The following is a 15,050-nucleotide window of genomic DNA, read 5'->3' on the forward strand; positions in this document are numbered from 1 at the left end:
CCTTTTTCATTCGACATACTTTATCTTAATCAGGATATTAATAAGGAACTAGCAGTTTATGAAGCTTTTGGAATAATCCACCAATTTTTAAAATTAAACACTATCTAAAGATTTGCATCGAAGCGTTTTTTTTTTATAGTGATTTTAATCACTGTCAGATATCATTATACATGATCCATCTATGCCACGTCACCACTGTGCCGCGACCCCCCTGTGCTGGGTTTTTTAAATGATAATACAAATGGCATAACCTCTAAAATTCTGTAATAAATATGATTGATGGGAGAAAAAATATTAAATAATAATTTTATCGAGTTCGATGGTTACAATTTATTAATTTTATTAGAATTATTTACAATTACCCCTATTCACTATTACCCTCCTGACCCTATTAATCTTAACATTTTCAATTTTTTCTTGCAATGTGAGCTAAAAGTTATGGTAATAAATAAATTTATTTTTTTTTATTAAAACTTTCACTTTTAAGGACAAAACAAAGTAGGTTTATAATGATTACATTTAACATATTAAAAATCAAAATAAATAATAATTTGAAAACAATAAATTAAAAATTATATAATATATAATTAAAATAATTACTAATCTTGTTATAATTAAGGAAATAGAAGTTGATGTTGCTTTTGTAATTATAATTAATTTATAAAAATTGATGGATAATTATCCATCAATTTTTTAGAATTAAACACTATCAACAGATTTGCATCGAAGAGTTTCTTATGATAGTGATTTTAATCACTGTCAGAGAAAATCTATACTAGACTCAACTATGCCACGTCCCCACTGTGCCGTGATCCCACTGTGCTGGGTTTTTTTTTTAGATAATCACGATAGGAGTTGAATCTTTATTGTCTAATTCCGATTTAATTATTCTTGTAAGTTGTTTGGGTCTTCTTTTGATACTTGGATCTCTATTTCTTTGCCATAGTTATCTTGGTTTTTGTTTTTTTTATTAGTTTTTGAATGTAAATTGGGATTTTAATAGAGTGATCGATCGGTTCATGTTCGCATTGGGTAAAAATATGGCATTTTTGATAGTGTCTGGCTCTTGTATGACATTCATCGTGATAATTGCATAAGATAAATTATCGTTGTTTTTTCTATTTTTATCTACATGATTGACTGTGGTTTTTGAGTAAAAAAATAATGTATTATTAATTTATGAGGCAATGTTTGGTGTGGATGTGATTTTTTTTATATAGATGCAGCTATATAGTTTGTAGGGTGAGCTTCGTTGTAGTTCACGCAGGTTGAGAATGATTCAGATTCTTTTTTACAAATTGTGTAATCATGAGTATCATTAAATTTAACCCAACGATAATTTGCATATTTTATGTGTGTGACCATATCTCTAACAATTAGTGCATTGACGAGGGTGTTAAGGTTTATTTCTTGGTTGTATACTGATAATGCAGTTCAACTATTTGGTTAATTTAAATATGTCATTTGATAAATTTTATAAATAAATGTTTAATATTCTTTTAGTTTTGTTTACTAGAAATTGTAGATTTTTTAGTTCGTCATTAAATTCTGACTCGTTGATGGATAAATTTCTAAGGACGGCTGAGATTTCTTTTTCAGTTTTTTATTTTATCTGCATTAGCTGTGACATTAAAGTAATTTTGGTTTATTAATGTTATTTCAGAGCGTAATTGCAGATAATTAGGGAAATTTAATATTAATAGATGTGCTATTTTGTCGTACGTAATATGTGTTTCTTTATCAATGTTATTTCTATTAAGTTCACCTTTAGAGTTGTTTAATAGTGTGTAACGATAAGGCGTTAGAAGAAAAAAATAGAATGTTAATTCTTGATTTTTGTTGGTTTTGGGTGTTTTTTGCGGTAACTAAAATTCTTCCTCGAAATTTGGAGTAGTTAGTAGAGAGTTATACTGTAAAACAGTTGATTTAATACTAATTATGGTATTTTGCGTTTATTGCTGTTTTCATGCTACTATTATTGTTTGTACGACTTTGAAAAGACACTAGTACTGGTAGGGGATATTATTTGATAAGAGTTATTATTATTAAGTAGTGTTGTGGTTGTTTGGCAAAACTAGTTCTGTAACAAGCGATGTAGTTGACAGATTGTTTACTGTATGGAATTAAGATAATATATGTTGACCGTTGTTCATTAGTATAAATATAACTATGGGAGCCAGTTAATACTTACAACAGAAAAGCTCCACGACGCCCGAGGCTTAATATACCTCTTGAATGCTTTATATATTATAAGAAAGTGTAAACTTTTGTCTTCCAGACGATGTAAAAATCAAGAAAAAACGTTAAGTGTTACGTAAGGAATTGCCATTAAAACTGAGAGCATAATAATACGAGTGCATGATCGGAAGTCGAATGTTCTGAAAAATAAAAGAAATCATAACATTATTAAGTAAATGCTACTAAAAATGATACCGGTATTCAAAAATATCTAAATTAAAACGCATTATCTCAAAAACAAGAGCTGATAGAGCAATTCTTAGGCTATTTTTGCAATCAGCAATCCTGAAGTACATAGAAATGAACCCTTTCACACCTGCAATTGACAATTTTTTTTTTATGAATAGTATAGTCATTTTGGTTAAAAAAAAATATATGTTACATAATTTTCAGAAAATTTTTAAAGTATAATGCGTCTTAATGTTATAAATAAAAAATTTGAACAGTCCGTTTTTTAGCTCAGTTTGTTAACTAAACAACTTTTTTTACGGAAACGAGCGTATTTATTAGGAAGCAGACTAAGTAAACACAAAAGTAATTCTATAGGTATAAATAATGTTTCATATTTGGAAGTTACAATAAAAGTTATAATCTACTCTAATAGAGGTTTTAAAAAAGTAAGTCATAATTATTATTTTTTTTTATTACAAATAAGTAATACAAATTTCAAATTTTCATCTATTTTTAGCTTCGATGCAAAGCAAAGAAGGCATTGGTTTTACTATTATGTGTTTTTTTTATTTTTTGTGTCTGTTACCACATTTCTCAGCTCTCATCGAACCGATTTCTTTCAACGATACGTCAAAAGATCACAAATCGTATCTAGTTAAAGGCATTATCCTCAAAAATTGAAAAAATTTCCCTCGTTTCCCGTAAATGGGATAAACCTCCAAAATAAATTACGAATTAAAAAATCGCTAATTTTCGAAAATGTTTTCAATTTTTTTTACTTAAAATTACCATAACTTTTTCAAAAATGACCAAATCAATATAAATTTTATTTTATAGATGTATGGTGTCTTTATCTATCATTTGGTATATTTTTTTATACATTTAACCTTTTATCTGCCTATAGGGGGGGATTCAAAATGACAACTTTTTCACATTAAATTAACTTTTTTAACTTAAATTTGAAAATGTTCTGGAAAGTCTGACACTTTTATATATATTTTAAATTAAAGTTAATGTAATGTACTTTATTATAGAAAAAAAAATTTCGGGACTTTATTTTGTCTTCACAGTGAAAATAGCTACCGAAAGCTATTTTTGTGTGAAAATTTTCGATTTTATGTTTTACATTTTTAACTTTATAATGCTATAACTGATTGAAAAGTGAATGGATCAACACAATTTTTTTAACTGAAATAATATTTATATACCTTTTTCATTCAACATACTTTATCTTAATAAGAATATAAATAAGGAAATAGTAGATCATGTAGCTTTTGGAATAATCCACCAATTTTTTAAAATTAAACACTATCTAAAGATTTGCATCGAAGCTTTTTTAATGATAGTGATTTTAATCGCTGTCAGATATCATTATACTTGATCCAACTATGCCACGTCACCACTGTGTAGCGACCCCTCTGTGCTGTGTTTTTTATTATAATTTTATAGCTGTATTGTCCTAATAATTCATAAGATATATAGTTAGTTAGGTTATTATATCCATGTATTATTTTTGCTATATGAAAACATTAGGAGAATCTTGGGCAAGTTTAAACTTAGGTGTAAAAAAATTACGAAGTATTGTTTCCAAACATTATTAACAAATAATAATATTGTTAAATTATATCACACTTTGAATTCTCAGAAATAATTTTATGTTCATTTATAAGTCAAATCGATCAATCAGTGATGTGGCATGGGTATTAAAAAAATCTAAGCAGTAATTTTTTTTCAAAAGTTATTAAAATACTAACTTTATAGAAATTATTACTAAATTATTCAGGTATTTTTAACTTTGGTTTTAGTCATCCTTATAAGATTAGTCGAAGGTATATAAATGATCCAGTCTTCCTTTTAAAAACATTTAAAATTAATGCATATAAAAGTAAAATCAAACAAAAACAAAACTTAAACAATATTTTGCAACATTAATAAAATAATATTATTCCAAACCACTTATTTCTCTGATTTTAAATCTAACATTATTCATTATATTTATTATGTTTAAGGAGTAAAAAAATGAAGGTTTTCTATTTGATATTACTCATAGCATATGGTATGATTATTTTACGATTTAAAATAATTTTTTTGCATAATAATGAAAAGAATATAGAAAAAACATGTTTTGAATTTTTAATATATTTATGCTTATACTAATTATGATTAAAAGACATTTTTCTGATACAATTTTATAAATTAAAATCTATTTATTTCACAGTGGATATATCTGCAGCAGCTGGGACTTCTAACCATAGTAAGAGAACTAACAGTGTTTAATTAATTTATAGATACAATGAGGGCCAATTTATCGTAAAATAAAAAAAAAGATTGAATTAAAAAAAAAAACATTGACTTAATATTAAATAATTAGAGTTAAATATTATACATTTAATTTAGATTTATGTTTAAATTGTAATGACGCAAAGACACATAATGGTAACGAAGTATGTTTCCTTTGTTTATTGAATGGAGATAATCCAAAACAAACCATCCAATTTTTCAAAGGTAAATTAAAATTATATTAAATAGTTTAAGACTATTTCTCTATCACAAACTGTATATTTAGTGTAATAATTATTATAATCATTGATTTATTATAGTGTTTGTATTAATTTATTGTTATAAGTAAACTTTTAATAATTAAGCATTTTATTTCTCAAGATTTCCCTATGGTGTAAGATAATTAATTTGGATAATAATGAGAAAAACATCGAAAAAACATGTTTTTGACTAATATTATTTAATTTCCAAAAACTACTTACAGTTAAAATTACGTACAGCTAAGCTTAAACTAATTTTGATTAACAGATATTTTGTTTTCTTATTAATAAGGAATATATTATTTATAAATATTAAAATCTCTTTATATTACAGCGAGAAAAGCAACAGCAGTCTAACCCTATTATTAGTAAAACGAATAGTGTTTAATTAATTTATTGATACACAAATTATTTATTAATTAATTATAATACTTCTACATATGAAATTAATCTTTGATCTTATATTATCTGAAATATGCATTGCAATCCTTCCTCAATAATTTTTTCCATCGATTATTCCTTCTAAGATTAATAATAATCCATTGTGTCTTAAAATATAATCTATTAATTCATTTCGCCTTTCCTGTATACTCTTCCGAATTAATTTCTTCTCAGATACTCTTTCTAAAACTTTCTCATTAGTAACTCTATATCCAAATTGGTTCTCTTATGATATCTTTTCAATTCTCTTATACATATTTTTTGTTAAAAACTTTAAGTCATGCTAGGCAAGCTAATTATTCGATTTTGTTCACATTTTTTAGTTGATATATTCTTTGGTATGGGAATAATTATACTCTTTATAAAGTTGGTAGGTATATTCGCCGTTCTGTAAATATCTCTAATGAGTTAAAATAATTCATTTACCATATTTTCTCCTGCTTCCTTTCTAATCAATTTTGGTTTTAAGTCTCTTTATGCTTTGTCAAATTCTTCTTTTAATACTGGAAATTTTACATACTCTTTATCTTGCTACATATCATTTATGTTTTCTGAACCACGTAGTTTTTCTTCATTGTATAGCGTTTCTATGTATTCTTTCAATCTGTCTACAACCTGTTCTTGCTCATAAATAATTTCTCCTTTATTTTCTACTGTTCCAAATTTTGGTATACGTATTCCAAAGAACTTTTTTACTATTTTATATGCTTCTTCTCTCTTGGCCATTTTCACCAAAATGTCTATTTCCTCACATTTTTCTTCTAGTCATTTTTGATTTTCTTATAATCAAGATTATTCTCGCTTTTAAATACAATAATCTCTTACGTTATTCATTGATTCCTTGGTAATATGCTTTTTGTTTCAGTCATTGTTTCATTTACTGCAGTTGTAGTTGTTTTTCTCAGGGAAATTTATCTGATGTTAATGTCCTATTTTTTAAATTTTATTTGTGTATTCTTTAACCTTCTTATTTACTTTTTCTTCCTTTAATCTATTGGTTTGCCACTATAACAAGATTTTGGTCTCTATCTATATCCGCACCAGAAAAAGTCCGAGTGATATTGACTTGGTTTTTGAATATATTCGGTACCATCTCACATCTCCTATCATTTTTCATGTGTTCCTTCTCCTTGGATTATGATAAAAGTATGTATTCGTTATTATCATCTCATATTTTGCACAAAATTCCAACAATCTATCTCCACTATCATTCCTTTTTCCTATTCCATATGTTCCATAATGTTTCTTTTCTTTTTCTTTCTACTACTATTGAATTCTAGTCTCCCATAATTTTTCTGTCCTTTAATTATTTCAATAGCTTTTTTAATTTATTCGTTTAAATTAATTTGTTTCGTCTTTTAAAGTTAAATTTTATGAAAGTTTATAATTTAAAAAAGTTGAATTTTTAAAAAAATATTTGAGCTTGCAATTTTAGAATCGATATCATTTAATTGAAAATATTATGAGATTTAAAGAAATCGTATTTTTTAGAATAATTTGTAATTAGGAATTTTATGAGAAAATTTTGTTTAAATCACTATTTTTTTGTATTATTATACTTTTAAATCAAAGAACTTCTCTTTGAGACATAATAAAGAAAATAGTTGATGTTGCTTTTGAATTAATTCACCAATTTCTTAAAATTAAACAGTATAGGTAGAATTAAATCGAAGCGTTTCTCATGATAGTGATTTAAATCACAGTCAGATATCATCTAGACTAGTCCTAACTAAGCCACGTCCTCATTGTAACATGACCTCAATGTGCTACCGTTTTTTAATTTTCTATTTGGAATATCCAATTTTATATTTAATAGTGTGGTTTCAAGTAATTTTATAAGCAAATAAATATTATGGTTTTTATGGGACATGGTTAGATTATGGTCCGAAAGATTTTCTCTAAACTGTGACAAAAACTATAAAAGTCGAATCGTAAGACTTTTTTATAAATCGATAGTTTGTAAACAGAATCAAGCTGTTTACAATATATTTTTATTTTTATGAATTAAAAGCAGTTTAAATTCATACTACAAATTTTTAGATAGGAAAAAAGTTGTATTGTTAACTCATTGTTTAAATGTTTTTTGTGTTAGTGAGTTTTATCCCATTAGCTCCCTTTGTGAGATCACGTACGATCTGCAATTTGTAGACATAGGAATCATAGAAATAATATGGGTTCAAATCCACTGGTTTTGCACAAATCAATGGAAAGATGGCAAGAGCTAGCGTGGTCGACATTTTATGTATTATGGTACTCTAAACCATGCCAAATTAACGAAGATATAGATGTACAATATCTATGAATTAATTTCTAATTTTAATTAATTTAATTATAATATCATAAAACAAATTTTATAACTTTTTTTTTTGTTTCAATTTAGTAGACTGCTCAAAATGTCAAAAACCATTACCTAATGATTATAATGATGATGACAACCTGTGTCCTAGTTGTAGAAAAGAGAAAACATATGCAGAACTGGCAAGAGAATTTAAAGCAATAAATGATTTGCAAGACAATTTTAAAAAATAGTTCAAGATATTCCTGTAAAAATATTAATCATAATTATAATGTATATGAAATAATATTAATTATTGAGCTTTTTGTTTATAAAGATATATTTTAAACATTAAAAAATATAATTGATACTTATACTTTCGAGGCGAAACAGAGGAGATATTTATTTAATTATTGACATGGTACCTTATTTTTCTCTGTACATAAAACTATAATTCATTCTGCAATAGCCGTATCTATGCCAGGTTCGGATTGTACGTACAAACACTATTTAGAGCATAAAAAAGGGATAAACCATTTTAAACTTATTTAATATACAAGATGATTAATTTATCGTTGACCACTGAATTTTTAAGTGGTTAAATATTTTTGGTCTATCCCTTATCCCTTATAAAGGAATCTAACTTGATTTTTATCAATAAAAATTAATCTATTAAATATAAGTAAGTATTTAAAATAAAAACAAGCATTATTCCAAAAAGTGAATTTTTTTTTAAATTTATTTTTAGTTTCTATTAAATTATTGTAATATTTTCTTTAAACTAGGCCTTAATACTATAGCCAATATTGAATATAAATTTATTGCGCTATTATATGTAGACCATAAAGGAGTTGTCATCTTTTTTGTATACTTTGGTTTGTCATAAAATTATTTTTATTGTACTAAAAATACAAAGCAAAAACTATTACACTACCACTCATTTTGTAAAACGTCAAAAGGTAAAATTGTTTTCTTCTTTTAGCCCCAGCAATCGTTCGGTTTCGCGATACGTTTCTCGATAACGTTTCGTTATCTGTGATTTCATCTTTCATTTTGGTTTTAAGAAGGACACAAAAAAATCACTGTAAATTTGTCAATCGGTAAATCCATGCCACTATGTCTGTTATTTAGAATAACAATTATTTTTCAATGGTAAACAATCCATTTAACTACAGTTTAAGTTGATTTAAATTAATGGGTATTGATAACAAGAATAGTATTAATAAAAATTACATGGTGATCACTTTGAACTGCTTTGTGTTTACTAAAGTTATTACCGTGCTCAGATAATCGTCGGCCGCCAGCTAACAAGATAATTGGACCACGACGGTGGTGTTGGCTACGGTTAAGTGTTTCTACGTATGTTAGTCCTAGCCGGGGGCTGAGGCGGTTAATTCGGCTGCCAGTATTACGCATCTATTACACGGTCCACGGCAGAGCACGCGATCAAATCGGGATGTCATTATTTAGTACAGTTTGCCCATTTCTAACTGATCAATAATATTATTCATCACTGTAAAAAATACATTCACCTCTCAAATCACTGTAATTTCAATGGTTATTTTTTTTTAATCCAACGGCGGCCATCTGCTTCTAGAAATCGCTGGTGCGCGTGCCCTACATATTGTATGTATGCATGTAATGTAAACACGCCTCAACACTCGGTGTTTTATTTTTTCACTCACCAAGTCATTACACGGCCCTTTTTCCTTCGAGTCAAAGACAAAAATAAACAAGTACAAATATAAAAGAACAGCGGGTAGTTTATTGTTCGTTTTCAGATTTGAAGTGTCAACAATTGTTCATGAAAATTAAATAGATTGAAGTCGTCTAAAATTTACCGTTTGATTTATCGTAAATGAGTACCCTGTTTTCAAAAATAAATAGTAACTCATGTAGATCAATGTTTCAGATATAATCCTTTCAGCGGCCAATCTGATAAGATACATACAAAAGTGTTTTTTTATTTAAATATATATTTGTAACGTATTTATGAACAAATGAACGCTAAAGAATTTTCAAAAGTTTATAGTAGGGTTGGGGTTTTGACTAGTCAAAATATTTTGCAATAAATTGACTAGATATTGACGTGTCGAACAGTGAATTTCGCTAAAATTGTATTTATATTTTTTATTTTACTTCACAATTAATCAAAGTATCAGTTATCTCTTATTTAAAATTTACATGAATCATTTTTTATGATATTAAGTTAAATTTGAATTGATTTGTAATTTATAAGTTACTAAATTTTAATATTAATAACAACTTTTTAAATTATATTAATTTAAATAATAGACATTTTTGCTCTTCTATGAAAGTTATTTTCCTTTTTTTTATTATTTGAAAGGAAATACAAATTCAATTATCTATAATAAAAACTACAACAAGGAATTTTATTTGTCATAATTTCATAATATCAATATAAAACGTTTACACCTCATAATTCTATTATTGCTGTTCAAGACAAGACAATTGCGTGGTGTAAAATTCATATATTTTTATTATTATTTTATTTTTTTCGGGAAACATTTTCAATAAAAAATCATTATAATAAATGTACCTATTATTCTCATAACTTAGAAAAAAATTTGCAATATACAAAACACATTTATTTTCTTTCACATTTGTTTATGTGCACATAAACAAAAGTAGCCATTGTTTAAGTGATTTTTTTTTAATAAAAGAGTATTTGACTTGTTGTTTAACTTAGCTATAATTTATTTTTGTGCTGATTGTTCATCTTAAGAGGAGAGTGGGGCAATTGGAAAATGTATTTCAAAAACTATATTAAAGAACATGTGTGTTTGTTTTAAATTGCACTTTTACTTTTTTTGTAAATACAATATAATAATGTTGTTTTACGACGAATAGTTTTACTTTGAATAAAAACACTCAATTATTTTTCGTCAAACTGGAACGTAGATATGATTAATACTTGAAATTTAGAATAATAGTTTGTTATAATGTATACACCTTATGATAAACTAAGTATATTATAATATATTCATCAATAGTCATATTGAACATTAATTACAAAATTTCAACGAGTACATATTCTATCTATAGGATATATTTTCCCGGTATAATTTTTTTTGATTTACAAGTTTCTTAAGTTTGTCCTTTTAATTTAGTCTCTTTGCTATCCATTCATGTTTATTTTTACAATTTTCAGACGGTTTAAAAGCAAGTTTATCCATGATCGTGTAAATATCAAAGCGCAGAATACAAATAACAAACGCATGTTTTGTAAAATTTAAACTGTGCACTTGATAAGCAAAAGGGTAACAGTCGACCTTTTTCAAATTTTACATTTTGAGTTTCTAATGCGAAAATTTTCTGTGATTATATTTACTCTTTTTATTTTAATCGTATGATAAATATTCAGAGAGATATCAAATAACTAAATAAAAAGTTTTAGTAGAACCTATGGAAAAAAATGTTTTTTTGATTTTCCTGAAAACTTAGTATTATGATCATAGGCCCTACTGCTTCTCAGGTAGTGAACTGTATCTAAATATTTCTTAAATAGCACATATGGACTTTGATCAATTAGACCAAATTATCTACATGGAGATGTAGATAATTTATTGTGCAGAGATCATTACAACCGTAAAAACATAGTCTCTAAAGAAACTGTCTAGTTTCTTTCCGTACAGCATTGGAATGGACACATTGATCGTTTTGGTGCAAAAACGATATGTTTTTTATTATTGGTATTTAGATCACTTGGTACCGTTACGCTACGCCTCAATTAGTATGAAAATCACATTTTTGCTGTTATTATTGTTTGGCCGTGAGTATTATTAAAGTACAGTTTATACAATTTCTTTAGAGAAAGTATTGGTATATGCACGGTTATGAGAAGCTATGAGTTTTTTTATTGTGTTTTACATATACACATTTAAGAAAAGTAATCGAGTCTGCACCGCATCCTTTCAGAAAGAACGAGAGTTCGTTTATTTTTCGAGTTTGTTGCCCTCGTATTCGCATCTAACGCCCACAATTCACGATAACTTCATAAAAAATAATCATATTATTATATTATTGCTTATGTAGGATAAATCATAAATACCGATTGTATGCAAACGTTGTTGTTGAACCTACTTAATACGTGTATGTTAAAGCTATAGAACCATAAATCCCCATTGCATCGGAAGCTCATTGATTCATTCAAGTCGACAATCGCAGACGTTGTAAATACCTGGATTTATAACAAATATTGTCAAACTTGGTTCAATAAATTCATATTATCTTTTGAAATGTGCTGAATTTTCTACATCCCTGGAAATATTTACAATATAAATAAGCAATAAATTACATAAATTACCAATGAAATATAACTCACATAGAAATTATATAAGAATAGGAATTACTAAAAATTAATTTTATTATTTCTATTAGAAAATAAAACCAACTTATTATTTTATTATGACATTTCATTATTTGATCAATAAATATTATACATTAAATATAATATTTTCTATTGAATGATTATTTTTATACTTAAATAATTTTTAAAAATAATTAAAGAAGTTACTAAAATTTCTTTTTCAAAGACTAGCACATAATAGTAGATATATCTAATGCATGTATGCGTACCAATATTTCACATTTGACAGTGAACTATGAATCAACTTTTACTAACAAACATAACTCATTTATAATTTTATAAAACACCTTTGTGGTTTTTAAACTTTTTAAAAAGGATTTTACCGCACTTGTTACATATTCTTTATAAAAAAACCAAAAGATTACGTGTTCATCGAAAATCCAATAGGAAATATAATCTGTGGTTTCAGTTTTACATTTATTTTTATTTTTTACATTGTTTCCAAATATTCGAAAATATAAAAAAGTATAAGTAATTCTTTTGTAGCCATAAAGCCTTTTTTCTTAGTTTTTCAACCAAAAAATTACTTATTTTAGTACCTACAACCGCACAAAATGATTAGATACCAACAATTATGTACTGTAAAAATGAACAATAGAGTTCGAAGATAATTTAAGTGGTAGTAGAAAGTGCAGCATAACATGCTCATTTGTATATAAAATTTAAATAGGTTTATTCAAAATTTACTCTTGTTGAAATAACATTTAAGCTGTATTTATAAATAAAAATCAACTGATTTCCTTTATTGCTTCTAATCTTATTTCATAATAGTTATATTAATAACAATACTTTGTTTATAAAAATGTAGTTTTATTATAATATGGATGATTTGATATATTTTTAAGGATTACTTATGTAAACAAAGTGAATTTATAAATCTTAAATTTATATTTTTGCTGCGCTTACCTGTTTTTTTATACTCACAAGTATTTAATAATATTTAGCACCATAGTATAATAAATCAAAAATAATTAATTGGATTTAATGATGAATAAGTACAAGGTTGAAATTTCAAAAGTGTAAACTCGAAAGAGAGCCGAAGATTAATTTCCAGTATACGATATCACTTTATTGCAAATTAAAACGTTAAATTTACAATATTTTTATGGTTGTATCTGGTCGTTGAAAACCTAAATCATAAATCGTTAGCATTTCATTAAAAAAAAGTAAAACTACAAATTTCGAGAACAATGTTGAAAAACGACTTCTGGTCGGCTTTCAATAAAACAAAATTTAAGCGCATAAGCACGGGCATCCGGGACTGTATATTTTTATGACATGTTTATTGTAATATGGGACTGTTGTAAAATAAAAAGAAGTAATAATATTTCAAAGAATCTGCGTGCGTTTTGGTAGCTACCTCGTTAAAACATTATTATATTTAGTAAAAACACCGGGAGATTTGGGAGATTGCTGGATGGACTCTGAGTGCCTATAAACGTGTCACTTAAACTGGTGCTAATATAATTATCATAGACTGTGGATTTCAATCCTGTAGGTATATCATTCACTATGGATAACATGTAGAAATATATTATGTAATTTAGACGTCATATTGAGAAGAAGCTACCATTTGGCCGTATTTAATATTTTTATTTAATAAAAACCATTAGACAGGTAAATGGTTAGTCAAATTTGACCAGGGTGGTCTAGACTGTGTAACAGACTTTGACAATTGTTTACGACTCTATAGGTACTCTTAATGTTTAAAAATGAACTACAGTAGCAAAACCGTTCATCTTCACAATTTAAAGAGATGTAGTATTTTTGAACTCTAATGTTAACCTGAAAGCATTCTGAATTTATCACTCATATTAGATACGTAATAGAGATGAAAGTATTCTAGAAATAAATTATTGTTCTTGCACATTTTAAATGGCTGTTTTGAAAAACATCATTGTTAAAAATATCTCATACGCAGCTATATAAAATACTTTGTATAGCCCGAAAACGATTTTGTAATAAAAAAAATATCTATAAAAACGGTACAAATATGTTTATTCTTTGATTGTGCATTTCGTACACATAAGTGGCGTTTAATCATTGATCGATTATGAATAAAGGGATAAATTAGTAGTCATTAATTTTGTAAGACATTTGTTAATAATACTGTCACAATTGTGCGTACGGAGCATACTTGAGTGCTTTTATACAATACACTCTCACACGAATTATTATGCGTTTTAATCAACATTCCAACGTGATTTAACATTTTTTCTTCCACCTTCGCCCCTTATTCTTTTTTTCTATTCTTTAAAATATTCATTGGATATTAAACGGATAACAGTAGACAAAAAGGGCTCAGGTGGCGGTAGCCACTTTTAAGAGCACACTCGGTCGATCATTAAGCACGGCGGGGTGCACGTTCATTAGTTCGTTTTCTCCTTCAGGACAGAAACTGCCGCAAACTTAACATGAAAACGTGCTGTTTGTTTTTACGTCTACGTATTTTTATTTTATTTATTATTAAATATTAGCTCGGGGCACATCTTCACTTGGTTTCAGATACAGTTGATGTTTATTATACAATGCGATTTAATATAAGAATAATTATAATATTTTTTTGAAAGACATCATAGTAACTCAAACCTAAAAATAATGACTGTAATATGATTATAAATTTATGTGGCTTATTATAAATTTTACATAACGCATTTTTCAACTGAATATTTCTGTCGATAAACATTTATTCACCTTATTCGTCTTTTTAACCTTTTTTTTTTATTTTTTTACTCACTCCATATAGACATTATTCTTACACGTATCCTCGTAAACTAATATTCTAGATATATTTAAGACATCGCATCATTACTATTGATTTAGAAGTAAAGCTCTCATTGGTTCAAAAAATAATTATTTATAAAAGTCCAAAATCAAATGAAATGATTATTGCTCCGTGTGATAACATTAAACTATTTAAATTCCGAAAACAATTTTGCAAACTAAAATATTTAAAACGGTTAATTAACATATTTTAAAAACTAATTTTCTTACT

General features: G+C 26.6%; 1 protein-coding gene across 3 annotated transcripts; it reads left to right on the forward strand.

Annotated features, from left to right (window-relative positions):
- The first annotated feature begins 2,756 nt into the window (after nucleotides 1-2,756).
- On the forward strand, nucleotides 2,757-8,055 carry LOC126894590 (uncharacterized). Of its 3 annotated transcripts, none has more exons than XM_050665715.1 (5): nucleotides 2,757-2,855; nucleotides 4,419-4,465; nucleotides 4,628-4,663; nucleotides 4,807-4,914; nucleotides 7,771-8,055. In XM_050665715.1, the coding sequence occupies exons 2-5, from the start codon at nucleotides 4,429-4,431 to the stop codon at nucleotides 7,917-7,919; spliced, it is 330 nt and encodes a 109-aa protein (XP_050521672.1). In that variant the 5' UTR covers nucleotides 2,757-2,855; nucleotides 4,419-4,428; the 3' UTR covers nucleotides 7,920-8,055. The 3 variants fall into 3 exon arrangements, with proteins under 3 accessions (XP_050521672.1, XP_050521670.1, XP_050521671.1); XM_050665713.1 differs by lacking the exon at nucleotides 2,757-2,855 and adding an exon at nucleotides 3,246-3,273; XM_050665714.1 differs by lacking the exon at nucleotides 2,757-2,855 and adding an exon at nucleotides 3,246-3,273 and having other exon boundaries at nucleotides 7,774-8,055.
- Nucleotides 8,056-15,050: the final 6,995 nt, after the last annotated feature.

Source organism: Daktulosphaira vitifoliae, unplaced genomic scaffold, assembly GCF_025091365.1.
Source record: "Daktulosphaira vitifoliae isolate Bord-2020 unplaced genomic scaffold, ASM2509136v1 Scaffold_1, whole genome shotgun sequence".
Lineage (NCBI taxonomy): Eukaryota > Metazoa > Arthropoda > Insecta > Hemiptera > Phylloxeridae > Daktulosphaira > Daktulosphaira vitifoliae.

Coding starts and splice junctions, on each gene's coding strand:
- LOC126894590 (XM_050665713.1), top strand. CDS start 3,251: ATGGTGTCTTTATCTATCATTTG. Junction 4,466..4,627: donor GATATTACTCATAGCATATG/GTATGATTATTT, acceptor TTTATTTCACAG/TGGATATATCTGCAGCAGCT. Junction 4,915..7,770: donor AACCATCCAATTTTTCAAAG/GTAAATTAAAAT, acceptor GTTTCAATTTAG/TAGACTGCTCAAAATGTCAA.